General features: G+C 38.9%; 2 protein-coding genes across 4 annotated transcripts in view; one reads left to right on the top strand and one right to left on the bottom strand.

Annotated features, from left to right (window-relative positions):
* Positions 1-302: 302 nt before the first annotated feature.
* Positions 303-12,796, top strand: LOC138031238 (GPI-anchor transamidase-like). 2 transcript variants are annotated; one of them, XM_068878924.1, is made up of 13 exons: positions 303-444; positions 536-627; positions 3,602-3,660; positions 4,111-4,187; positions 5,248-5,281; positions 5,409-5,486; positions 6,289-6,385; positions 7,403-7,520; positions 8,046-8,156; positions 9,145-9,222; positions 10,010-10,101; positions 10,608-10,701; positions 12,069-12,796. In XM_068878924.1, exons 1-13 carry the CDS (start codon positions 316-318, stop codon positions 12,156-12,158), a joined length of 1,149 nt encoding a protein of 382 aa, XP_068735025.1. In that variant the 5' UTR covers positions 303-315; the 3' UTR covers positions 12,159-12,796. The 2 variants fall into 2 exon arrangements, with proteins under 2 accessions (XP_068735025.1, XP_068735034.1); XM_068878933.1 differs by lacking the exons at positions 10,608-10,701; positions 12,069-12,796 and adding an exon at positions 10,227-10,359 and having other exon boundaries at positions 10,010-10,192.
* Positions 12,797-13,353: 557 nt separating this feature from the next.
* LOC138031179 (glomulin-like) overlaps positions 13,354-26,264 on the bottom strand; it is a 25,923-nt gene continuing 13,012 nt past the window's right edge. The window contains exons 9-20 of one of the 2 annotated variants that reach the window (XM_068878860.1): positions 25,674-25,764; positions 25,099-25,152; positions 24,935-24,965; positions 24,174-24,263; positions 24,037-24,078; positions 21,961-22,034; positions 21,028-21,112; positions 20,455-20,570; positions 19,994-20,051; positions 18,450-18,582; positions 17,415-17,503; positions 13,354-16,531 (exon numbers count right to left, since the gene is read on the bottom strand). In XM_068878860.1, coding sequence (XP_068734961.1) covers positions 16,436-16,531; positions 17,415-17,503; positions 18,450-18,582; positions 19,994-20,051; positions 20,455-20,570; positions 21,028-21,112; positions 21,961-22,034; positions 24,037-24,078; positions 24,174-24,263; positions 24,935-24,965; positions 25,099-25,152; positions 25,674-25,764 — 959 coding nt within the window. In that variant the 3' untranslated portion in view covers positions 13,354-16,435. The remainder of the gene's footprint in view (positions 16,532-17,414; positions 17,504-18,449; positions 18,583-19,993; positions 20,052-20,454; positions 20,571-21,027; positions 21,113-21,960; positions 22,035-24,036; positions 24,079-24,173; positions 24,264-24,934; positions 24,966-25,098; positions 25,153-25,673; positions 25,765-26,264) is intronic. The other variant, XM_068878861.1, reaches the window with a different exon arrangement.

Raw genomic sequence — 26,264 nt, 5'->3', positions numbered from 1 at the left:
ATGAATAATTTTTTTTCTGTTGTCACTTTCAGATGATGAAGTTAATTTATTGAAAGGGTTTACGTATAGATAGCATGCCATAATAGCACTTGTATTTTTATAATTTGTTAAGCGGTATGAATTTTTTTACAATTGAATTTATGGTTTATTTTCGTTTAGTTTATTTTATCTCATTGTGTTGTATTGTTATATCCTTTTCTCTAAAAAAAACCTTCTGGAACGAAAATATAGTATGTACATGTAAAATTCTTTTAAATTTTCAGTAAAGGAAATTGAACAATACCCACCATTCCTTTCGTGCCGCGAAAGGACAAGATGGCTGCCAAAGTGATGGTTCTCGTGTGTACGATAGTCGCACTATCTCTACACCTTACCACCACAAAAACAGAGATGTATTCGGGTGACTTTCTGAAGAGTGATCACGCAAACAACTGGGCCGTACTGGTAAAAAAATGAAGCCTAAATTATTTTTGTAGAGCGCTAAAAAATGAGGCATGACTGACAACGTCTATTTTACTGATTAATTCATTTCAAGGTGTGTACATCTCGGTTTTGGTTCAACTATCGTCATGTTGCTAACGTTCTCTCGATGTACCGAAGCGTCAAAAGACTTGGAATACCAGACAGGTAGGACGGTTTAATTTTTTGATATCAAATTAAAAACGTACAATATGTAATATAAAAAGTTTCTAGTTGTCGATCAGGCAATCGCACTCAGACGACCACTCCGGGACCTCCAAGACCGGCAGTTTAAATATGTATTTCATGCACCTCGTCATTGCAATAAATTTTTGATCGTTTTTTACCTAAAACCATAGGCTTTATAATGCACCAGTCAGCGTAAATCCTCGCCCCCTAACCCGGGAAGGGCGGGGACATTAACGGGACAAAACCCAACGTGCCGCATTCAAAACTGTCCCTGCACGTGCTTCTGCTGAAGGATTGGAGGCAGTTGCTAAAATGACAGAAAGAAGCGTGAGTTAAACTATTTTATCCTCACTTTTTGCTTGCCATCCAAAAGTACATTAAGTCTCTGAATGGATGGAAAACCTTACTGACTGTTTTATTTTGTTGTTAGTGATATTTTTAACGAAATTCATGCATCCTTTTACTGGTAGGCAGGCACATATGGGAATATTAGAATGGAATTAATTATTTCCCTGGGGGTGGGAACATTAGCCCATTTTCTCTTAATGTTAATGTCCAAGTCCCCATCTTTTCTTGGGTTTAAGAGAGGGGTGGGGGGGGAGTGAAAGTCACACATGTAAGCAGTCCATGTCTTTGTGTGGTCACTGGTCACATACCTGTAGTACTTAGAAATTCCATTCTGGCAGGACATCTAGGTGAGGTATAATGTTATTTCCATGCAACCCTCCTCAGGGAATGCCCCATTTATTGGTCCCCTGGGGGGACTCCCATATAAAAAGGATGGTGGTGCTCGTCGGAAATTTTGAAAAGAACCCCTAAGAGGTACCAAATTATGGGTTTTAATCAGGCATAATAATAGTTAATTATCAAATGTCTCCTGTCACATTTTTTGGCTCAGTTCCCTAAAAGGTACCGCTACAGCTCCTGCTGTGGACCTTTTGAGGCTGAACATCCTAAGAGGTACCAAAACTGTTTTTTTAATCCCTAGAAGGTACGACGAGCACCCCGTCCTTTTTATATGGGAGTTCTGCCTCCTGGGTTCTTGGCATTATTTTGGCAGTGAATTGCCTATCTCTGAGCATATAGAAAGAGAATATCTCACCTTGTGCACTCCTCATGATTCACATAATATAATTACTGTTATTGATATAAAGTGGGCTATAAGTTTAATCTGCAAAAGCCTAACTACAATTTTGAATAAGCAAGGTCGAGTGACAGTTGTAACAGAGAATTGAATGGTGGTTAGTCTTCCTGTCTTGTTATGACGATGAAGCTGTGACTGTAACACATCATAGGTCTAACCATTTTCATGTGCCAGAAAGAGCATTTAGCATTGCTCCAAATTGAAATTAAATTGTCACTCTTGAAACTCTCCAACCAGCAATGCGATCCTCAAAAACTTGTGACTCTGGACTTTCTAAACATTCCCAACTAAGGTCTATGGATATACAGTTCTTTCTCTTTTGTTGTTGCCAGGCGGAAATGTTTTAATTTCTGGATTGCATACTATCTTTAAAATCTGTGAAGAAGGGGAACAATTAGCGAGTCAACTTAAATTAACTTTCTCTCAGGGGCAGTATACAAAAAACATATGAACGTTTTTGTCATAAATGTGTGTGAGGTTTGTAATGTCAGCAAATCTGTAAATCGTGCCTTTGTGCTTTACTGGACAGATATACAGTTGTGTGTGTGTTTGTTTGTTTAGGGGGACTTTATTGTGGAAAACAGTGTGTTGACAAGTTTTTGATAGCCTGTGTACAGCCGCCCACTCTCTGCAAAAAAAATTATCAGAAAGGTGCGTCTATGATGTACCTTTGATAATCGTGTTCAATACCACGTGTTTTTTCCTGGAATGTGTGGAAAATGATTTGATTGGTTATTACCCATCGATCATTACATCATTGAAACAACAAGTTGATTGGCTTTTATTTTTATTTCTCCACATCAACACTGTGAGAACCACCATGAGAAATTTTATGATGATTTCGTGTGTACTTTTGATGGCCAAAGAGTTTTTTCTTTTAAAGCACAAGCGGAATTGTTATGGTATCTATGGAGTGTAAAGTGGAAATCGATTCTACATTCTACATTTGTAGGAATTGTTGTCAGCACTTAAGAAATGAAAGCGCTCCTGACGAATTTTCACGAGGTGAATATATATAGCACTATTCAAAAGATTGTCCACTCGAAAACGTCTTCTTGCTATCCCTTACCAGTCAATGTAATCCCAACACCTTGCTCGGACCAGCCTAGCCATTCTCAAGAACAATCTACAAAGCGTGCTGCCCTGGAAGATTTGAGATGTTGACATATCAAATCTCATCGGGAACGATCTCTGCTGTTCTGGGGATCAGAGCCGTGCCCGGTTGGAAGACTTGCAAATACATCCTTTCCTTTATAGAGTGCTTCTATCCTATAAAGCCAAGGTATCTTAAGACTATCGGAGACACTCTTCAATGCACGTTTGAAATCTAACTCATTGACCACCATTTTGAGAATTTAGCTCCAAAGAAATATGAGCCACGCAAATTTTGGTCAGCGTAAATCACTTAATAATGTATGCAAATTTATTCCGGAACACAATTACTAACGATAAATCACAGATGCTCCTTTCCAATTTTTTTTTTGCGTAGAGTGGGCGGGGTGTGGGAGTGGGTTTTTGAGAATTTCCAACAAAATATGCGGCAAAACGTTTACAGAGCAAGTGACCATTAAGTTTGCTCAAAATATGAAGAAAGTAACAGACAAATTTGTAGTTGCAGTGTTGACCTTTGGGAACTCTTAAAAATTTGGCAGCATCTGCATAACAAAATATTGGGAAAAGGCAACATGCGTGACCCCTGAGAGGTCTTCACTCAAATTCCCCACTCATAGACATAAGGATGAAACAGGTTGTTTTATTGCTTAGTACCAGTAATTCAGCCTTTTTATTTTTATTCTTTACATGATTAAGTCACATCATAGTGATGCTGGCAGATGATATGGCCTGTAATGCACGAAATCCAAGACCTGGTAAGGCACAAAATTCTGTCTGTCTATTTTTATTAAAGATTTCTTTTATTGACTCATGGTTCAAGTGAGATGTAACAGATTTTACTTTGTCTAATGTCAGACGATTTTACTCAACAACTGGGGGCATCATGGGGCCCCTGAGGAGTGAATGAATGGGATAATTTATATGTACCGGTAATTTTGACCTTACAATTAGGTCTCAGAATCTTTTGATAACAATGAATACAAAATGATGACAGTGACTAAGTTATGTTGACTAAGAAACTATATTTTTCCTCCAACCTGCAAAAAAATACATTACAAGGGTCTCTTTAAGTTGAAGGCTGCATGCACAAAGTAGTGCAAAAGGCATTGGCCTCGTGCCCTTCATTTTAATTTGCATTATCCATGAATGATAAAGTTTTTGGAATGTTCATAATTTTAATAATGTTAACCTTTTTTTATTGTAAGGTACTGTGTTCAATAATGCAAACCAACATATAAATGTTTATGGTGATGATATTGAAGTAGACTACAGAGGATATGAGGTACATAAGTTAATAATTGTGATCATTTTAATTTATGTAATTTATAAGCCAGTTCGGAGTTTCAAAAAAACACTTGGGAGCGTCAGGATAAATTGAGCATATGTTAAAAATACAAAAGATTTTGAATGCAAATTTCTGGAATCTATTTCCTTAACAAAAGATGCTTGTTTTTATCCCGATGCACACACATGTTTTTTGGCTTATTGTTATTATGAAAATCAGGAATGTGAAATGAGTCAAGTTTAAAGATGCCCCACTTGCTTATGTTGATGTAACAAATTCAATTATATTATTTTAAAAATATAGTGGTAAGCAAAAAATAGGCAGTGGCTTATTACCTAAAGATTATTATTAATAAGCCACTTCCTCTCACAACAGTTAAATTCCTTTGATGATGGTGAACAAGGTACAGTGTATACTCAAGTGCTATAATGGTTAGTTTCAAGTGAAAAAGACAGCATTACTAAACTACAAAACAGCAATGTACATATGACTCCACCATACATTGAATACTAACCGACAAAGGTTGAATTTTAGGCCTAATTAGACCTAAAACGTTATTGCTCCTAATTCATTGAGATTAAAATTAGGATTCAGATTAAGACTGAGATTAGGAGCAATATTTTTTTATGCCTAATTAAGCCTAAAATAATGTTTAATCTCAAATCCAACCTTTGTCAGTTAGTATTCAATGTATGGTGGGGTCATATATGGTGTCTTGAGTGTTTCGTTTTGGTGTTTCGCTGTTTCATTGTTTGGTAATGTCCGAAAAAGACAGAAAATGCATTGGGTGTATTGTCTGAATGTAATTGTTTTCATGCCAATGGCAAAATGAAGAGCATTGTGAGGAACATGGGTGAAGAAGCCACACAAACAAGAGAACAATTTACTGAGGATGTTGTTTTTTTAAGTTGACCATGTCCCTGTTAAGAGTGATTAAAGATTTTACTTTCTAATGCAAGATGATGTTATTCATCAATGGGGTCAATTAAGGGGTGAAAGACTATTACTTATTTACTGTTGAATCTATATTTGACCTTTTTCAATTAATATTTTGCAGGTTACTGTTGAGAATTTTATAAGAATCTTGACAGGTAATGAAGCCAGTGTAGTTGAAACTTCCGCCTTTCTGGACATCTTCTTCTTTTACTTTATATTATTAAAGGCTTTCCTCTAGATTTTTTCTTTGATCTGAAAATGTTGCGTCTTTTTTAACACCAGGACGTCTGCCATCCAGTGTTCCAAGATCAAAGCGATTACTTTCAGATGAGAGAAGCAATATTCTGGTTTATATGACAGGTTGGTCAATAATAATAATTATTGTCTTAAATTAAGCTTGCTAAAGTTTGCACCCATTACCAATTGAAGTATGTGGATTTCCAGTCATTATTTGCACATTTCACACTATTGGCCAGCCGGATAGGAAAATTAGTGACACACTTGGCTGGACTGAAACCTAAAAGTTTGGTTTTATCAAACAAGTTTATAAAGTTAAATTAACCTATGTGAGATCTAGATTTGTTAGCTGACATTTTGAGTGTTACTGCTGTAGTCCTTCATCAGAGTGAATTGACGAAGGACTAATGCTTCAAATGTTACCTCACAATTTGTTCTTATGGTGGTTAATTTACTCATTATCAAGTAGTATTTAACCCATGGACACCTTAAATGCCCTAGGACGCCCCCTGTTGATGAGTAAAATTGTCTGGCGTAAGACGTTGTAAAAGCTGTTACCGGTAAGTCTCACTCCCTGAGGTCAATGGGTTAAAGGAAGCCCACTTTTTTCTGTTGCTGTTAAGTGACACAGCTGAAGGTAACAGGTACATCAATCAGAGAATTTGTTGTTTTTTGTTTTATTTTTCATTGTTTCTCATCAGCATGAAAGTGTGACTTTTTCCAGCAATGAGAAGCAACCCTCCAAACAATAATATTATTGTGACCCGAGAGTGCATTTTAAGAAAGTAGCAGTAACTGCTTTAAGTTCTGATTGGTTTCTTTTCCTGTTTGGGCATCTTAGGAACACTAAAAGAAATAACTTTGATTTTGGTCTTTCGTCTTTCAAAGATTGCTACGTTACAGTTATTGTTTTTAATTTTTGAAGGCCATGGGGGTGATGGATTTCTCAAGTTTCAAGATGCAGAAGAGATCACAAGTATTGAGCTGGCTGATGCATTTGAGCAAATGTGGCAGAAAAGAAGGTTAGCAATTAAGGTGGCTCGAAATAGTTCTCCTTTTTTCAAACAAATAAACATATTGATTTCTGTCCTTAGATACAGTTAGGGTAATCATATCTAGACGAAATTTGGCCAGGGTATTAAGTACCCATCATAGATTTCTCACATCACATTTTCCTCCAAAATGTTACCATGGCAACGATACATGTATAAGTCATTTATTTGAGCCCTAAAATCAAGATATATTGTCCTTTTTGAAAAATGGGGCAGAAAAAATCTTCCCTTTCAGGGTTACCAGATAATGTTAGAAATAATCTCTAAAATATTTAAATTTTAACAAAATCTTATAGTCAGTTTTTCAGAAAAATCAGTTTTTTTGAAATGTGTCAATTTTTTTTTCACCTACAGAACTTTTTTAAATTTGGAAGACAAATATTTTAAATTAATCTGAGCTGACATGCAAAAAATGAAAATTATAATCAAGGCTGCTGCCTAACGGCCGCAGTGTTGCCTGGGGCACCTTATTTGTGAGTGTGGGCAACCAAATTTCTGAACAAGTAGCCCAAACAGGCACCTTACTTGATTCATCTTCATTCTGGGCTCTTGAAAAAATGACTTGGGCTACTACATGTAACTTTTAATGTTGGAAGCCCAAAAAGCTCCCAGAAAATTTTCTTAGGCAGCAGCCTTGATAGTAATTGTGTCACTATGTGACTCCTTGCTCTTCTGCCTGGGGCCTGTGGTTTTTCTTTCTTATCTGAGAAGACTAGAGAGTCTACATTGTAATTAAATTTTCCAGATGGCGTTACGAAAGCAGCACTGTCTTTCTCCTGAGTTATTTAAAAACCTAAAAGTGTTGGTCCGGCCAGAGTTTTAGATCCCTGCACAGTGGTTTGATGCTCAACCAACTACGCCAACTCACTGGTTGTTTATGTTTATGTTTATTAATCAACAACGATTGCACATACCAGTACACATTAGCTAGTAGCTATGTGTACACCCATTTCCTAACAAAGTCATCTGTATTATTTGGATTTTAAGGTACAATGAAATCTTTTTGATGGTTGACACTTGTCAAGCATACTCCATGACTCAGAAACTCTACTCACCTAATATTCTGGCAGTTGGCAGCAGTTTAGTTGGACAGGATTCCCTTTCTGTGAGTAAATGCATAAGGATTAATCTGTCAAACGTACAGGATTGATTTCCTGATAGTATTGTCTACTCCCATTATATTGGTTGGTTCTTGTAGGAATACTAGAAGAGGGCAATGAGAGCCTGTTATGATCATTTCAAATGTCAATGGAAAAAACGGTGTTAGTAAATACTGTTTGCTACAGGCCTATATATAGGGCTGATGTTGCTGATGATAGTTCATGAACAGAGAATACAAGTGGTTCACGATTATTGTGGCTTGCATACAACTATATTTCTGTTCTCTTTTCTAGATTACATGTACATGTGATTTTCGGGTAAAAAAAACCTTATGAAAATCCTAGACATCTGACACTATGAATAATGCAATAAAGTTAAGAAAATGCATAATTCAATATCATCTGCTATTTAGCCCATCTTGAACCCTTGTTAATTTGAATTCTAAAAACTTAATTCTTTCCTTTTTGGTGAGTTTCGTCTGCCTGTAATGCAACAAATTGATGTTTTTTTTTTTTTTTTTGCCTTGTAGCATCATGAGGATCCTGCCATTGGTGTTCATGTGATTGACAGATATACATATTATGTGCTACAGTTTTTGGAAGGTGTCAAACCTGACAGCAAATCTACAATGGAAGACTTGGTAAGAATGTTTTTTTTTTTTTGGTGACTCTGTTGTCTCATGAGACATCAGAACTTGTTGTCTGCATTAATCTTGGCCTAAAAATATGGAGAGGTATCTTTATACATAGACAACTGATCAGGATCAGATTAACAAATTCCATGTAGCTGTGTGTCTGTTCAGTAATAGGGAGCTTTAATTAAGCAAGCACGTTTTAGAGACGGGAACAGGAAGTGAGCTGTTTTCCCTTTTAACTTGTCTCCACACTGTCGAACACATTTACGTTGCTAAGTATCTTGTCCTCTTCTGGTTGCCGCCCACGTTTTAAAAAAACATGGGTGCTTAAGATGGCTTACTACAGTTTTTCAAAGAAGAAAATCAAGATTTTGAAATGTGTGACATTAAAGCAACAGGATGTCTCTTCTGAAGTGTTAGTCACTACAATTGATTTAAAATGTAATTTTACCAAAAAGATAAATGCAAATCAGGGAGAAAATTGCTAAACACTGTGACCAAGCTCCTGGAGGGCGACTGGAATCTAGACATTTCAAATGCTAGACATTCTGTCACTTTAATTTCACAGATTTCAAAACTGTAGTAAGCCTCCTTAAGCTCCCTATTAGATCACAGGTGACGTCAAAATGTGGTACATTGTGAGAACAACCACCATTACTTGGGTCAAGGTTCGCTCAGGATAGTTGGGTATTTTTAATGTCTTACGTAATTAAGAAAGCCAAAGCGTAGTTTGAGAAAAGTTTATAAATTCAGTAGAATTGAGTTGTGAAAATGCTGTTAAAGGATGCAAAACAAAAAATGGCGCTGAGTATTTTTTTCTACGAATGCGAAGAAACGAATGCTCGACATTTCTAACAAATTTTATCGTCGATTTTCGGCGCAATTTTAAAGTACATTTTTTTTTCTGATCGTCCATTTTGACCATAATTGGCTTTGAATGTGTTTTGAAAGTATTAACCAATCCAATTTAATGTTATCATTCACGTTTTTCCAGTTCATATATACCACACCAGATTTGGTGATATCCACCCCAGGAGTAAGGTCTGACTTATTCGAGAGAGAACCGAAAAAGGTGTGGTGTTAATACGTTTGTTTTTTGTTTTTTTTTTTGTAATGCCAGGTGATTCTAATAAGTTGTACAAATAGATTTTGTCAAATGTACAATTAATATTGTGACCAGGCCACACTATTGCTTCTTGTTTATTTCCTTTCTTTTATCTCTCAGATAGTAAACGCAATATGATTGGCTAATTTAGCGAGCCGCATTCTACCGTACGGCCCTCTGTACAGAAATTTTGTTGGAACATTTTCGAGCAAAGTTTTCGTATTGTTTATGTGGAATAAACTTGTAAAACTATTTGAATCTTGTAAGCAACTATTTCGAAATGCCAATGAAATTTATTCGTTGTCCAGATTTTTACGCATGCCAATCATTTGTGGCAGTTGAACGTTTTTCTTGACTTCAACCTGTAGTTTCCTTTCCTGCATGCGCTATGACCTCTCGATCCGTACTGTAAGTTACGGATTCTCGTTCTTTCCCGAAATTTATGGCCTGCGTGCTTCGCGCTTGGGCCATAAATCACCGGAAAAAACTCGTAACTTATATTATGAACCTAAATGACAAGTTAAAGGTGCGCATGTAATTTCTTTTTCTTCAAATATTGGTGATATTAAAATGCAGTGGGGCTTTCCTCATCAGTAACAAAAAACATGGTGATTCAAAGGTATTTAATTAAAATTTTCGGCGCTCTTCAAAGGTCGTTTCTTACATTTCTGTGATGTATCCAGTAATTCTGTTTAGTTTGGATGTAGAAAAACGTGGTGCCCTACTAATTGAGCTCTTTTTGTCTAAACTTCAGGCTCTGGTCACCGATTTCTTTGGTAGTGTCCACATGATTGAGATGACAAACTCGTCCATTATTGATACAGTGCAAGAGGAAAATGTATGCAGGTACATTTGGCCGTCAACTTCTAACAGATCAAGATTGCTCGGTCATTTCATTGATCGATAACAGATGACCTTCCCAACAAGCCATCAGAAGGTCACTGGTTCTGAGTATAGGACCAAGCTAAGAGGAATGGCGAAAAGGAAAGGAGCTTTATTTAAGTGTCTAGTCGTTCTAGCGCTGGAACACTGATTGGGGGCACTGTAAAGTGAAATCAACAAATTAACTCAATCATATCAAGTGTTGGTTTTTGACTAGATGGGAAATCGGAGTACCCGGAGAAAAACCTCTCTATGCAGAGTAGAGAACCAACAAACTCAACCCACATATGACGCCGAGTCAGCGAATCGAACCCGGGCCACATTGGTGGGAGGCGAGTGCTCTCTCCACTACGCCAGCCCTGCATCCCATTTATTTATGCACCTTCTGTTATAGTTTTATTTGGTCAAGTTGGGCACTGATAGTACTCATTACCCAGGATACTGTACTGTACTGTCTTTTATATCTATAGAGGTGAGCATTGTCCAGCTTCAGAGGAAACGAAAACTTATGAAACATCAGAGCAACGATCCTTGCATGAGCGATTTCCCAAGGCAACGAAAAAGGTACGGCTGTAAATAAAGCTTGCTTTGAACTGCCAGCGTGTATAAGCATGCAGGGTTTGAAGAAATCACCCCTACTAGGCAAACATTGTTTATTTATTTATTTATTTATTTATTTATTTATACAGTTCATGGAGAATAAATAATTTAAAAATTTAATTTGATTATGAACGAAATTTTAAAAGAAAATTTAAAAGGCCAACAGATGAAGGAAAAGATTACTGAACCACTAAAAATAGCTTTGTACATCTCTACAAAAGATACGTGCACATGATCAAAGAAATACAAATCGAAGATGACTGTACAGGATAGAGACTTGTAACTCAGAAATCTATAAGTTGTTAGTTGTTTGAAGACCCTGAGTGTTGGTCCGACCGCGCGGAACTCGTTGTCATAGCTGCAATTTAAAAGTTGCCATAAATCCGGTGGATAAAGAAAACATCGTGGTTTCTTTAAGGAAAGTAGTTTTCATTCATTTTATCTGCATTCCGCCTGTTTGGGAAAAATGATTGGCGCATCAATGGCACCACCAATTTTGCTTGAGAAAAAAAGAGATTTTTTTTACGCATTTGTACACAAGAGCAGTCTCGAGAGCTCGTCATAACTTTGTTGATTCTCTACCCGGAGATGCTTTCCCAGTTCTTGATTTGTCTTAACGTTAAACAACTTCTTAGCACCAAAAGTAGTGACAATTATAAATGCCCTACGCTATGAATGCCAATAAAAAGGAACGGGGACAATCCTGTAAACCAATCAAAACTCTGAGTAATTACACGTAGCCGACACAAAGCGCGGGGAAAATGTGCACGCGCGAGACACGATTGGTTTTGGTTTCACTTCTGATTGGTGGAAAAAGTGGCGCGAGAAATTTGAACCAATCACTGAGTGAAGTAATCATAAACCAAAGCAATTCGCTAATCACTTTCGACACTTAATTGAAAACCGCTCTAAACATCTACAATACTCGTCACATTTGTTGGAACACCCGTTGCCGTTTCCCCCTTCCTCCAATGTTGATTTTCACAACTACTAGCAGTCGCCCGAAAAATTCTCACACAACATTGATTTGGGGAGAGGGGGATTTGGTTTAAGCTACGATCTTGTATTACGATGATTCTGGACCATTCGCTAAGTGTTCCAACTAAATATGTCTAGTATTGTAGGTCCACTCAAAAGCCTGTCCCCCTCAATGCATGATAACGTTCATATTGCAACCAGGTTGAAAAATCAAACATTGTTTGATGCTACTCTCCAAACCAGAGTAAATTAAATTATGTCTGTTGCACTAACCATAATTCCACTTTTTGTCGATCTATCAATTCAAGAAAACAAGCGCTTAGAAAGTATATATCCTCTTTATGTTTTGACAGCGAGAGAATGAGGAATGGAAGTTCTCCCAAAAGTTCCTGTTATCTTTGATGGCATTTGTAATATTGGTTGGCGTTGTCTCGTTCACATGAAACTACTGCCGTAGGATCATCGAGGGAATTAACAAAGACGTCAGAAACACATCAGGGCGTTTGTTCGCTGACAAATGAAACCTGTATGTTCGCCGCAAAGTCCCCTGCTTTACAGCTGTTGGCTTGTTGTGGATCCTGGAGTAGTCGCCCGATGCGTCCTTTAATTCAAGCGGAATCGTACCCCCAGGGGTACAAATGCGCTGTGACAACGGTATCAGTTTCATATTCAATTGAAACTAGACGCTATGGAAGCGTTAACTCGGGCTTGATTTTGGATTCGACGTAGGATATTAAAAGAGGCGATTTTTAATGCGACGTCGCAATGAGGTTTTTCCACGTTTGTTGTGGGATGCAAAAAGAGGGACAAGCCGCCAGGAGCTCATAATGAGGAGCGAACAACTCGTACCTCACTTTCAGTGATCATTTTCTCAGACCTGTAGATTTGATTGCAAGTCGTTAGGGTTACTTATTCTTTTCATATTGGGGTATACTGAACAATGATTGCACGATGTTGATCCTTTGACAAATTACAGCCAGGATTTGGACGCAATTTGAAGTTGGTAGTCCAAGACCTGCGTCGATGAATCTGGCGGCGCGGTGTTAAGTTGGTAAATAAAATAATGCAATGATTGATATTATCAACTGATTTCGTCTTCTTCGTTCAGACCATGACAATGGTTTGCGGGCCCAATTAGGTAACTTGTTCCCTTGTGCCACTCACCGCCACTTACGCATTCCGGGCAGTACGGGTCCAAAAATGAATTACATGCAAGCATTTAACCCTTTAAGCCCCGAGGGGTTCCCCATTGACGAGTAAAATCGTCTGGCGTTAGACAGAGTAAAATCTATAAGTGCCATTTGGCACTATCGGGGCTGAAAGGGTTAAAGCGCTTTGTGATAGGAATCCCTTATTTAAAAAAACACGGGGGTAGGTGTGATACTAAGAGGCGAATGGTAAACGGGGCGTGATTTCAGTCGTGGCCAAATATTGTCGAGGTCGTGTTCTTATGTCGGATCCAGGTTGTTTTACTGGAGTCTAGCTTAAAAAGCTGTCGGGCTCGTTTGCCTAGGAACCCAATGATCCGATATTTCGACCCGCGGATCGCTTACACAGCTAGCTTTTAGACAGAGAGAGAGAGAACTGTCGCCACCTCAACCATAAGTGACAGACCCTTTCTTACCGGCGATCCGTTAGTAGGTGGTTAAGCCATATATATTTGACATTATTAGTCATTTTGTCTTCCATACGATACGCTCAGGTACATATTTGTGCGATATATACGACATTTTTTGCCGAACTACGAAAACTCTTTAAATTCCCAAGAAAGATGACCTTTAGGGAACGTTTTTTACGACCATATTAGAAATGAAGATTAATTAAGATATGATTCTGTGGATTCCGTTATTTCAAGTGCTGCCCCACATACAAAGATAAAGGGTTTGTCAGTATTCTATGAAATTCTTTGTAGCGCTCAGTGTTAATTAAACGGTACTCTTTTTCGTCGCACGTACACAGACAAATTGTACCTGTAAAAGGAGTTGGTGTAATGGTCACTTTTCAAATTCGTATCACTACCAGATTGCCCCTTTTGAGTGGTATGTGCTGTTTGGCCCACAGACCAGAATAATGTTATTTTTCAAAGATCACTTCTCCCAAACTATGAAGAGGTGTTAGTTTTACTTTCATCAAATTCTGTTCTTGGACAGCCCTCTATCTCTCTTCTCTGTCAAGCAATACACCCACTTAAAAGCTCTCCAAATATTTCTTTTGGCAACTGGTAGGTATGGTTATTGCTAACCAAGGTCGTGGCTAATTGGACTTTAAACAAATTTGACCCAATCTTCCCACAGATCGTAACAACTACACCAACAGAGGGTGGTCTGCCTGGGGTACGAGGTTCTTTTCCATGGTTTCGTTTGGGTCGCTAGCTCTCGAGAGAACTAGAGGCCGCCGAAACCGCTTTACTCTAGTCTCATATAACCCTAGAAAGAGTGTACAGCGTGCTATGTACACTTGATCATAGCCAAACTGGAAATCGAAACTAACCAAAGTTTACGTATTCAAGTTATGTTACTTTTAGCAGGGTGCGTGTGCACACTTCGTAGTCCGCGACTGCAGTGCGTACCAAATGGTAGATACAATGACTTTTTTTGAAAAATACTAAAGCGATCAACATCCCACGTTAAATTGACCAGGGCGGAACTGATCCGTAGGTACGAGGCTCTTACGCGATGTCCAGATGTAATGCTACTGGTCCCCTTTTTTTCTCTTGTTCAAAGATTTCGTCAGCGCATGCGTAAATGTTCTGGCTCTCCGATACGTACCATGCCAAAAAAAGATACTAGTTTTTACAAGGAGTTGACATTTCAGTTGATTCTACACGCATAAACGCAACGTAAGAACCGTGCCTAGTCTTCGCGCATAGGACACAATTCCGTCGTTTATTTAGAATATATAACCTAGCGGTCGAGGCTTGGAAGAATAAAGAGGAAATTGAACAATTTTGGCAATAGCATCAGCGGTTCGATGTCTTTGTTCCTAATTCATATATAGTTCCATTAATAGTTAAAGCCATCTCGTAATTGATCTTTGAGGGAAGACGTTTGCCAGTAATGAGTATAGCTTTGGTCTTGCTTTCGTTGATCGGTAGTTTGTTAAAAGCTGCCCATTCGGCGATTTCAGCAACTGAAAAATTCAGGTTCTGTTCTAGTCAGTCAATTGAGCTATAACTCGCACGTGAACGTTGTATCATCAGTATACAAATCAATCGTAGATGAAGTAACATGAAAGGGTAAGTCATTGGTGAAGACGATAAATAACAAGGGGCCGAGTATAGATCCCTGGGGAATACCATGAGGAACGTTCGCAACATTTGACTTTTTATCCCCCAACTTAACAAGTTGGCGTCTATTCGTCAGATAAGAGGTAAACCATTGGAGGGTTTCCGTACTAAGCCCATAAACTTCAAGTTTCTTTAACAAAAGGCGTATGATCTATCATGTCGAACGCTTTACGATGATCAATCAAAACCATCCCACTAACACAAGCATTGTCGAGGTTAAATAGGAGATCGTCGATGACCTTGATCAAGGCAGTTTCTGTACTATGTTTTGGACGAAAGTCTGATTGTCTAGTGTAAATTAGGTTATTTTCAGACAGAAAATTGTAGAGTGCGTTGTGAACATGTCTCTCAGCAATCTTCGACAGTATGGGCAAAACGGAAATAGGACGATAGTTTGTAACGTAAGCAGGGTCTCCGCTCTTGAAGATCGGTGTCACCTTGGCAGTTTTCCAGCGACTAGGAAACATATCGACCATGAATATTGAATCAAAACACATAGATTAAGGCGAGTATTGAAGCGTTTCATTCCCAAAACGTGCCACATCTTTTTAGTTTCCTTCTCAAAACAAGGCATGTCGCGATTCTTGTCCTTAGTTTCCAGTGTCTTCGCCAGGAACGCCAAGAATAATGACGCCACCTTTTGACGACGAAAACCGTTTGCATTGTTAGATGCGTAATAACACTCTAATTTGACTATTTGTACTAAAGAATATCCGTTTTCTTAAGACTGTCTTAGCACTTGTTTTCGCAGCATCATTTTCACAAAGATTTATCACATCACGTGACCCCTTCTGCTCGGAAACAGAAGGTGTGCGAGTCTTTAACTCAGTATACATTCACTGGAGCTATGATTTCTTAATTAATTTGTCTTGAAAGAGCTATCCCTGTTGATTGTCGCACCATTAAGAGTGGTTTCCATGATGTATGCCCGAGACGGAGGTATCTCAAAGGGTCGTAGACCTCGCGGACTAGCAATGATTTTTAGTAGGAAACCAAAGGTTTCTTGGCACTGGGAACTCCATGCCCTGATCTTTGCGAATGGTGTGTGGGTCCTTTGATGTCCCACAGGGTGATAAACACTGAACGGGTGTGAGACGGGGCTTACGGTTTATCGACCTTATTTCAGAACACCAACCAGATAGGTGCAGATTCGAATACAGAGGCAGTTATTTCTCCGTAGTTACTGAAGTAAGGAGCCTGGAGTTGGTTCGGCTGGATGCTTAACCGACAACCTTCCGCACGGTGGTCCGATGTTCAGCCGAATGAGCCAGACGAGCACCATATTGGTCTGGAATGTAGAACGAGATCAAGTCTTGTCTAGATTGCGTACCGCAAAATGCCACAGACGCCAGGGACAAAAGTTTCCACACATCTGCCACCTCGTGAATCGTTACAAGCTGTAGATTCCCTTCATATGAACCACTTGCGTATTGACTATTTTCCTTCTTTCTTTCTGCTGTTTGCGATCTCGGATATCCTGACGAGTACGCTCTCTATGATGTCCAGAGAGTAAAGGCCAGACTGTAGGGCCTGAACAAGGCAAACGATATTAATAGAATGCACATTAGTAAAGAAATAAGTCCTCTCCCGTACCCTCAAAAAGGAAAACCCCATTTCGCGTAAAAGGACTGATCTGAAAAACAGTCGCCAAGAATTTGGCATATGGTCTTTTTACATTCGACGCACTAAAATGATGTAAAATACGATTAAAATGCTCATTGGTTCAACCATTTCTCAAATTAGCATGTTTACAGAGAGGACAACTGAAGAGGCTTGAGGAGCCAAACCGTATTTTTATATAATTTTAGATTTATTTCAGGGCGTCGAGTGTTAAAAGGCGACACGTCTAATTCTTGTCGATAATCGAACACATTAATTCTTGGCCTCGGTGACCAGAATTTCTCAGAATGCAAAAAAAAAAAAAACGAAAATGAATTACTTATAGCACAACGTGAAACCACAGTGGGTCAGCTCTCCTATAATGTCCCCGATGAACATTCATACAAATGACGTATAGGTGATCTTCAAAGAGCAGGCTTCTCTCCAAATCATTAAAGGCCAAATTGCGAGTTCCCTACGGGGCTACTTTAAAAGGTATGAATCATACATCGCGTATTGCAGCTCAGTCGGTTAGTGTGCTGTCTTCTGAGCTGGAGGTCGCCAGTTCGATCTCCGTCTCATTCCATCGACGTCTGTTTCGACTTTCCTGTGATCCGTGTTGCTGTTGCTTTGAATACCCGTAAAACGGAGTTATTGACGGAGGAAGGGGGTAAAAGGTGCGCACCGAGGGCCACAAGTTTATCAGTAAATGATTTCATTGGCACGTGTTACGCTCGCAAAAAAAGCACCTTTGCCTTTTACCTTTACCTTTACACTGACACGAATTTCTAAGTCGCTTGTGTTTCCAACTCACCTCAACCTGCGCAGTTAAAGGCGTCGATGGCAGTGACTGACCATCAGGACTCTTGATATTAAATTCAATGTTCTCATCTTTTCCTTTGCCTTGAGAAAGAAATGCATAATATAGACTCGATTGTTAAAAGACAGTTGATGTACGCACGCGGAAACGGTGTATGTTTTGAATAGTTAGCACCACTTGTGTAGTTGAACAGCTTACAATTTAGAAATAGAAATAAGTCGATACCTCTTCCTAACCGAGTTCGAAGCGCAAAGCGCGCAGGCCATAAATCAACGGAAAAAAAGGGGATCCGTAACTTACAGTACGGACCGGGAAAACGAGGTTAGTAAGAAGATATTTATTATATCTCTGAGGTTAATCCAGCGCGCGGGCAAGGAGACTAGTCCAAGACAAGCGGAAGGTTCATCTGCCACAAAGATTGCCGTGTCAAAATCCGAAAAAATTAAATCTTCTTGGCGGTTTGAAATAGTGGCTTGCAAGATTCAAACAGTTTTACAATAGTTTATGTAACAGGAACGACATGAAAAACTTGCTAGATAATGTTTTATGGGCTGTACAGCGGGCCGTACTGTAGAATACGGTCCGCTGGTTTAGCCAATCACAGCACGCGTACTATCTGAGAGATATAGTAAAAAAATGAGCAATCCATGATTTTGACAACTCACGCTGGAAATAGAACATCGTAACACAGAGAGTAAAAACAAAATTCAAGAAAGCAAAACGTTCTGACTGAATCGCTCAGCCATCATCGGTTGGAACATGATTAAAGAACAGTCATGTGACGACAGCACTGTGTGGTGGATGTTCGGAATTTGCAGCCCCTCATCACTGTTAAGAAAACAGTTTATCGCCAGACGTGATGTGAGGTAGCCAAGAATGGAACTGTTGCGATAACTCTTGTTAAGAAACAGTGAGCGTTTCGTGACAAGACTAGGCGTCTATGGTCCAGCCACAAACGGATAAGACAACACTGGTTCTTTCCAACGACTTTTCTCAGTCGAATAATCTCGTTACCTTAATTATACGTACTTTTATTCTCTGCTATTTCATCCTGTTTCCTCAGTACTTCAGCTTGGTATTGTAATCTGGTTTCTCTTAACGTCCCCCTCAAGGGCTCCAAGAAATTCTTTTCCAGTGCAGTAAAGTTTTCCCAAACCCTAGTCTGCAATTCACAGGAACAGAACTATGAACAAAGATGAACAACGTACACACTCCATGCTGTTATTGCAGCTATTGACATCGAAATGGGGTTAGTACAAGAATGTGACGGTACTAATTAAACCACTTTGATACAGAAGTATAAGTGATGAGATGCAGGCTAAATTCTGATAAAACGTGTAGAATTCTTCCTCTGAGTCTTGTCGTCATCTTCATATTTCACTCAAACAACCACAGCCTAAGCTTAACAGTTGGGGTATTGTAACTGTTATTGTTCTCTGGCATTTTGACGATTGTCGCCTGTATTCCGGAATCAAGAGTTGAAAAGAGACAAATAGTGACTACAGTTCGTAAAAAAGGAGTGAGAGGAGATTGGGACAAGGCTTGACTCCAGCTTCCCTCTCCTCTTCAAACGTCGGCTGGCAAGCGCTCGACGGGTTTGAGGTCGTTCAAACCAGTTTCGACATTTTCAAAAGACTGTCCCTTTAGTAGAATTGGCTCTACGTCACTGTTTCACTTAACGGCAAAATTATGGTTTCACATTCAACATAAATTACTGCCTCGCAAGGTGCACTCGTTATTGTAAAGTCAAGGTAATAGATCACAATTCCCAACTGGACGCCATTTGGAGACGCTCTGTTCTCGGTTTCCCATGACCTCACGGCCGCCATGTTGGTTCTCGTCTCCAAACAAAGAAAGGGTGGCTTCATTGGTATCCCGATCCAATCCTCCAGGAATTAAACTGTATTATTATGCAAACGTTTTCTTTTGTTTCCGTTGAAAAACACTGCTGTTGACCACGTGAGTGAAAACCAACAATATTTTGTCTTTAAACACTTGTATCTCAATAACGAACTTCCCTCTTTTATTGCTGAAAGGTGATTGAAAGAAATTGAGGTTATCTTAGATTCTTGGTGGACGATCCGACTACTGGCAAATACTGTGACTTCTGGCTTCATTTTGTTTTTGTGTTCACTCATTCGTTCAGAAGCCCTCCAAACTTCTCCAGCCACGTGCCAACAGATTTGCTAACATGAAAGGGAGAAGTGATTCTCGAACTCAAGTCGATGATTTTAGCCACCTGACTTATTCAAATGTATATCACAGACAATTGCTTAAAATCAATTATCCAGATAAGTGCAAGGCTCACTTCTCCTTTTCATCCATAACCCGCACTTCAAACTGAATATACGCATTTATTTCATCCATAGAGTCCTTTCACGGGAACAAATGAGCACAACAAATTGACCTGCTCCTAACTGAGTGGCTTCATCGCTCAGTTGGTAGAGCATTGCACAGGCATCGCAGAGGTGATGGGTTCGAATCCTGTTCAAGCCAACTGAATTTTCCAGGTATCTGTAAGAGGAAAAACACTCTTCACTTGTGTGGTAAATAATAGTTTGAAATGGCCTCACCTTATCCGACAAGTCTCTAAGAAGAATAAACCTCAAAACGTTGAGAGCTCCCATGATCCTGAGACGAGAATATAAAACGGCAATGAGATAATTATTAAACTGCAGATAAAGATGTCAGACAAACTTAGCTATAGTTACAGCCTATTTAACAATTATTCCTCGAGCCCGAATGGGCTCTGAGTCAATAGCCCATGAGGCCGAAGGCCGAATGGGCTATTGACTCAGAGGCCATGAGGGCGAGAGGAATAATTGTTTTAGTAAAATCCAACTAGTTGGTCAAAAAAATATCGAGACAAAACATCTTTCGCTAGTTAAAGCCAGACTTTAATTGTTGTTTTGGTTTTCAAAGCCGGCGCTTTTCGCTACTAGTGGGCTATAACAAATAGCCTACTAGTAGCTCAACCAATCAGAACGCAGCATTGATAATAGACCACTAGTTGGATTTTACTAATTTGTATTACCTGTCAGTCTCTTGTACCAGATCCTTTTCGGTTCCTGCCTCGGGAGGAGGCTTGAGAACTAGCTGCAGAATTGACATCAGACGAGTGCCTTGGAACCAGGGCTCCTCTACTGTGGACTAAACACAGAGACACGTCTTCAAATGTATGGTCTTCCTGTTCCCTAAACTCTTATCCTTCACAACTGCTTTACATAAAGGTCCATAAGAAATAAATATTGTAGTGACAGCACTTTAATTGATATTTGATTTCAACACAAGACATTTACCTAAGACAGGAGCTACACACACTACAGCAAGACAGGAGCTACACACACTACAGCACTAGAAAAATCTAGCGTCACAGTGAATCAATGGACCCAAAACTGAGGGTGCAATTGCTTTTAAAGTAATGAAGACTAGATTTAAGAAATTTGATGAATCACTTTCGCATGACAAAATGCAATTTAATGTTGAGATTTACGATAAAAGAACTAACACACCAATCAACTCAAGCCGCACTTGAAAATGATGCCATGGCGACACCGAAAACTTGTGTAAGAGACCATGAGGTAAAAACAAGAAACTCTCAGCTTACACAAAGTGCACGGTTCACTTGCTCCTTGAGGAGATATGTTACCAGACCAGCTACTCCGGAGTGTGAGCAATCCTCAAGAATCATACTGCGGAAGAAAAGTCTTTGATCAACAAATGGCTTGTTAAAGCGTAGTGATTCGTGTTTTCTCTTTTCTTCACCCCTTTCTGACTCACAACCGTGACTTGGTCATGCACCTGTATTTTCTGACTGTCGTCACTGGGTCCGAATAAAGAATGCGGAAAAGTAAAGAGTCTTACTTTTCACGCGGCTGTATACAGCATTTAAAGGCTTGACGCTATGGGGCCGTGTCCAGAAATAAAACAATCGTATAAAAAAAACAGAGTTAATAAATCCAACCATAGAAAGGGAAACAGTTGGTTATTTAAAAGGCCAAGGTGGAGCTGAATTCGGGATCACCGACTGAAAATTTCTTAACACGCTTCATTCCACACTTCAAATATATGTCTCTAATGTGTGTAGTCTCTTCATGACAAATCCACTTGGCGGTGAGAGTAAAATTCGAACCTAGAGCATAAAGATGCCACCTCAACGCTTTCTCATTCCAAAAAGGCAATTTATTAAATAACCAACGACGAACAGTAAGCTGAAATTTGCATAGTGAAACTTTCGATGTTAACAGTGTAATGCGCCCGTGCCAAGGATACCAAACTAGTTGCTTAGCAACGGGCGAGAGCATTTAGTGAAACTGGCTTTCACTGATTTCTTGCCTCGAGCAACTTCTCAAACGAGAGAACTTGGTATAAGAAAATTTTCGTTCTTTTTTATGACAAGCGGAAACATGCCGTTTACCGTTCTACGTAAACGCCGCAATGCTAAATCTCTTTGTTGTTCCAACTTTTCACCAAAGGCATGTTTTCATTCCTAATTCCTCGAATTTTGGCAGGCCCATTTTGAAAAGACAGTACTACTCACAACATTATTCCATACTGACTCCTTGTGTCTAGCTTTACCAACAGATTCGGAAAGACGTGTGCACCCCTTATCCTCTGAAAAACGAAAGTGTATAAGCACAGACATTCAAAAGATGGCGGTCATTTCATTATTATAATTGCACGAGCAAATTAGCTTACTGAGCCTAAAGTGAAAACATAGGCAGTCAATGAATGCATGAGGCAACTGATAAGAGGAGACTTCAATAATAGGCACAAATGAGCTAATCAGTATCAGCATCATAAGACTAAAATGCTAAACCGGCAAATAAGTTATTTGATTCTTTCCAAGAGGGCAGGGTAACGAATCCTGCAATCCGATTGGTTCTTGGCGCGTTACCGTGTCGCTGGGTAGAGATAGCAAAATACAGACCGTGCACTCTTGGAAAGAAAGAAATAAATAAAATATATCTCATTGTGAAGTGGTGGCGAATTTAAGGATAATTTCAATTTACATGTTTTCATTCCACCACTGATAGATACCATAGACTACACTTTCCTTTTTATTTTTAACTACTGCCCCTTCCTTTCCGAGGATGACGTCACCAACAACACCAGTCATGTGACCAAGAGCTCAGGAGAGCTCGAAAGCTTATGAAAAGTAAGTCCGCAAAATATCCGGAGTATTCAAGTTTATGCTTCGCCTACTCTAATATTCCGGATAGATGAGTCTTCACAGTACTAAGATTCAAAAGAGGTCATGTTGAATGGTTCACTACTCAAACCTGAATCCAAGACCTCCGGGTCTCACTGGCCACGTTTTAAGAAATTAAAATGCCTATGGGACAACGACAATAATGGGGACACTAACTCACTCTTACAACATGATGATAAAAAAGCTTCTCCTTAACGGGCATTAGCTAAAAAATGAGGCCTGAAAGACTAAAGATGCGTTCGATTCACCCTATTCCGGAATAAGAATTCGAAGAGTGATAATTTAAAACACCAAGTCTGGCCTTTTGAAGCAACAAGGATAATAAAGATATGTTTAAAATAGCATTTTAGCAAGTGTTTGACAATTTTAATGTGAATGTACGTAAAAAAGAAGGATTTCTACCTTCTATTCCATGTATTCCTATTCCGGAATACGGTCAATCGAACGCACCCTAAAATTTACAGTGGTAGAAGAATAATAAACTAATCATATATGACTCTGATCAAATAGCCGGGCAGTTTCCAGTTTGATGACGTATTACTCTGGCCAATCAGAACGTACATTATGCGTACTAACAAATTAGCCAAACAACGCAAAGCAAAAACATGCTGTTGATCTCTTTATGACATTTTTATTTCAGAAACGTATGCTTTTGCGGGCGCGCAGAAACAGAAATTCGATTGGTTCCTTTAAACTCGCGCACCCCTTGGTTCGTTTGAAAATTACTGACGCAAAGTTAAAATTAAAAACTTTTGGATTTTTCGGTATGTTGAAGTCGACGAATGTTTTTTTTCGACTGTTTGGAGCGTTTAAAGGTTTAGAATATTTTTCTCGTGATCATCGCCCACACACATGCGCCTGTTGGCGCTAGGCGAGAAAAAACGGTCACATATCCCAATTACTTTGACTGTTTCCTCAGATTTACTCTTGTCATTGAACTGAATGTGAAAAAAACAATCACCAAAGATAGGTCAAGCTCTTTTGGGAGCTGCCCACTAGACTTTGTGTGGGAATGTAACGGTCGTACATAACTCAAAATATGAGGTAGAAATTTAATAAAAGAGAATTTACACTAGCTCCATTGTGTGTTATACTTGATGGTGATTCCAGCGAGTTTTAGGTTCCCATCCTCTGTTCAGTATAATTTTATATCTTCCCAAGTTGGAAGATACTGGATAGAGGATGAGAACCTCAGTACTCTATGAAATGGCCCCAAACGCCAAGAAAACACAAGTAACACACAATGGAGCTCATATAAATCTTTTTTTTATTAAGTTTCTTTCTCGTATTTTGAACTGTTTCGTACGATCGTTCCATTCCCATACAAAGTCTTGTATGTTACAGTTGGCAGCCCCCAGAGGAGCTTGGGTTACCTTGACAACACACAAGAAATAATACGCTTACCAATTTTTTCGATGAACACATTGTCATAACATTGATTAAGGCCTGAAAGGGGAGAGGATTAGATTTTCAATCACGGGCAAGGACTTGCTTTTCAAAAGAAAAAATACAAGGAAACGTTACCATCAAGAAAGGTTCACCTTTGAAATGTCAACTATAAGTCTAAATTCATCGTGTCTATACTCCAGACAATTGTCTTCTAACTTTGTTGATAATGAGTCCAACAGTTCCTGAAGACAGAAGACATTGCATTGCTAAGAATCTTTTGTCTATTGGAGATGATTGGTTTAAAAATCTAGGAGAGGCTACTGCCCTGGAATGGCAAATGTTCACTTCTGCTTTCCGTCCGTCGGTGCTTAGATCCCCAATAATTCCTATCAACAGTCACCTCTCGTTCCAGTGGCCACCCGTGGGATTACTATCAAGCTCAATGTGTTTTAGCTCGGTCTGATGGATGTGACCAGGATATCCAGAAAATAATAAGAATGAAATGTGTAAGACATTACGGTAGTGCACCACCAATCAAGTGAATCTCTAGGAATCGTAGCCTGCTTGCAGGCGGTAATTTTGCATTTCGGTCGCCACATTGGACGGGTGGAAGTCCCCCTCACTTTGTCATTCGTCCCAGATCTTTCCACCCGTCCAATATGGCCAGCAAAAAAAACATTACCGCCTGCAAGCAGGCTATAGGAAACGGAGACGCTTTTTTCACTGCAGCCAATACACTATACCAGAAGTCTATGAACCTTGGATTTCAATTCAACAGAAGGCAATCCCAGAACCCTCTTAAGTCTTTTTCACTCTCCAACAGGACTACACTGTATAGGGCACATGTTCTCATATTAATAATCATAAAATTATTCAAAACGATGGAAAAATGATAAAACTAAAAAATACACACCAAACCTTTATATATGACATAAAGTTCTGTTCTGCAAAGAAAAAAGGAATAGCAAGCACTTGAAAATTTATTACTTCATGTCTGTGATGGTAGACAATGTCGGTTCCACAACACTGGGAGTGAACAAAGGAAACAGCGCAAAATACACTGTCACAAATTCTCACCTACTGAGAAGACAGAGGACATACTTCATATTAACTCTCAGCATATATTTGAAGCTGCAAAATCAAATGCACAAGAATTAAGCTTACACTAAGTGCTTGCTGCTTTGATTACAGTTACATGTACCAGTATAATACTCACTCAATTCACTGCTTGCACAAATCCCATCTTGGAGGGTTATTTGCATTAAAACAATGAATATCCAGTTCACAGAAGCATGATACAGTCCCAAGAGTATTTAACTCACCTTGTTTTTGGGTAAAGAACCCCCAAAACGAATTGTATTATCATGGGATTGTGCAAGTAGTGAATACAACATGGATGGGTGCTTTTTTTTTGTTTTGAAATACTGCTGCGTTAATTTACCAGTATTCTCCCATGAGTTGGTGTGATGTCTCCTGGATGTCACAGACAAAAAAATTAATTATTTGATTTCAACTGACTTCACGACGGCCATGTTGGTGAAAAGAATAATATCAAAACAGTTTTTGTCTTTTTGACATTTTTGTTTCAATTAAAGAATTGAAAGTCAAAACAAATCTCCTCTAAAAACATTCCACCCCTTATCAACATTTACCTGAAGACAGTAGGAAAATTCTCCTTTTCTACCCTCTCAACAAGCAACAAATACATGAAACAGCTCAGGCCAAGCAAAGGAAATATTTTTTCTACAAAATTTCAGAAGAACAAAGATGTTAGGCTACCTACAGTACAGCTGTAAGTTATATCTGAGTTACACGAGTTTACATGTAGATCATGGATGTGACGGATACCTGTTAGTGCAAAGTATTGGTTTCTCAAAGAAGGGCAGAAAAGTGAAGAAAAATTGTATCCAATTGCTGGTTGCACAAATTTAGAGAAATCTGAACCTCTAAAGAGCCTTATTTCATACAGAGGACCATTCAGTCACAACTACAAACAAGATAACCATGTCTTTATTTAGTTTCACAGGGACCACTTTTTATGCCACAATTCAAAAACATTTTTTGCTAGTTTAGTTCAATTAAAGAAATCAGTAATAATCAAGAACTTAAGAAATAGAGAAATCTCGCAATAGACCTCCTTAGCTTGTACATTTTGTTTTCCCATTTCATACCGCGTGATGTTACTCTAGAGAACATTTTTTTTCAAATGTCGTCCTATGCAAATGAATATGTACACATAACTT

This window comes from Montipora capricornis, chromosome 2 (assembly GCF_036669925.1).
Source record: "Montipora capricornis isolate CH-2021 chromosome 2, ASM3666992v2, whole genome shotgun sequence".
In the NCBI taxonomy this organism is placed as follows: Eukaryota; Metazoa; Cnidaria; class Anthozoa; order Scleractinia; family Acroporidae; genus Montipora; species Montipora capricornis.
The sequence above is the reverse complement of the archived record's forward strand: the minus strand, read 5'-3'. Positions and strand labels throughout refer to the sequence as shown.

Bases quoted from the DNA above. Each gene is read 5' to 3' on its own strand.
- LOC138031238 (XM_068878924.1), top strand. From the start codon at position 316: ATGGCTGCCAAAGTGATGGTTCTCGTGTGTACGATAGTCGCACTATCT. The intron at 3,661-4,110 runs GTAAGGCACAAA...TTTTATTGTAAG, and splicing joins TGCACGAAATCCAAGACCTG to GTACTGTGTTCAATAATGCA. The intron at 6,386-7,402 runs GTTAGCAATTAA...TTGGATTTTAAG, and splicing joins CAAATGTGGCAGAAAAGAAG to GTACAATGAAATCTTTTTGA.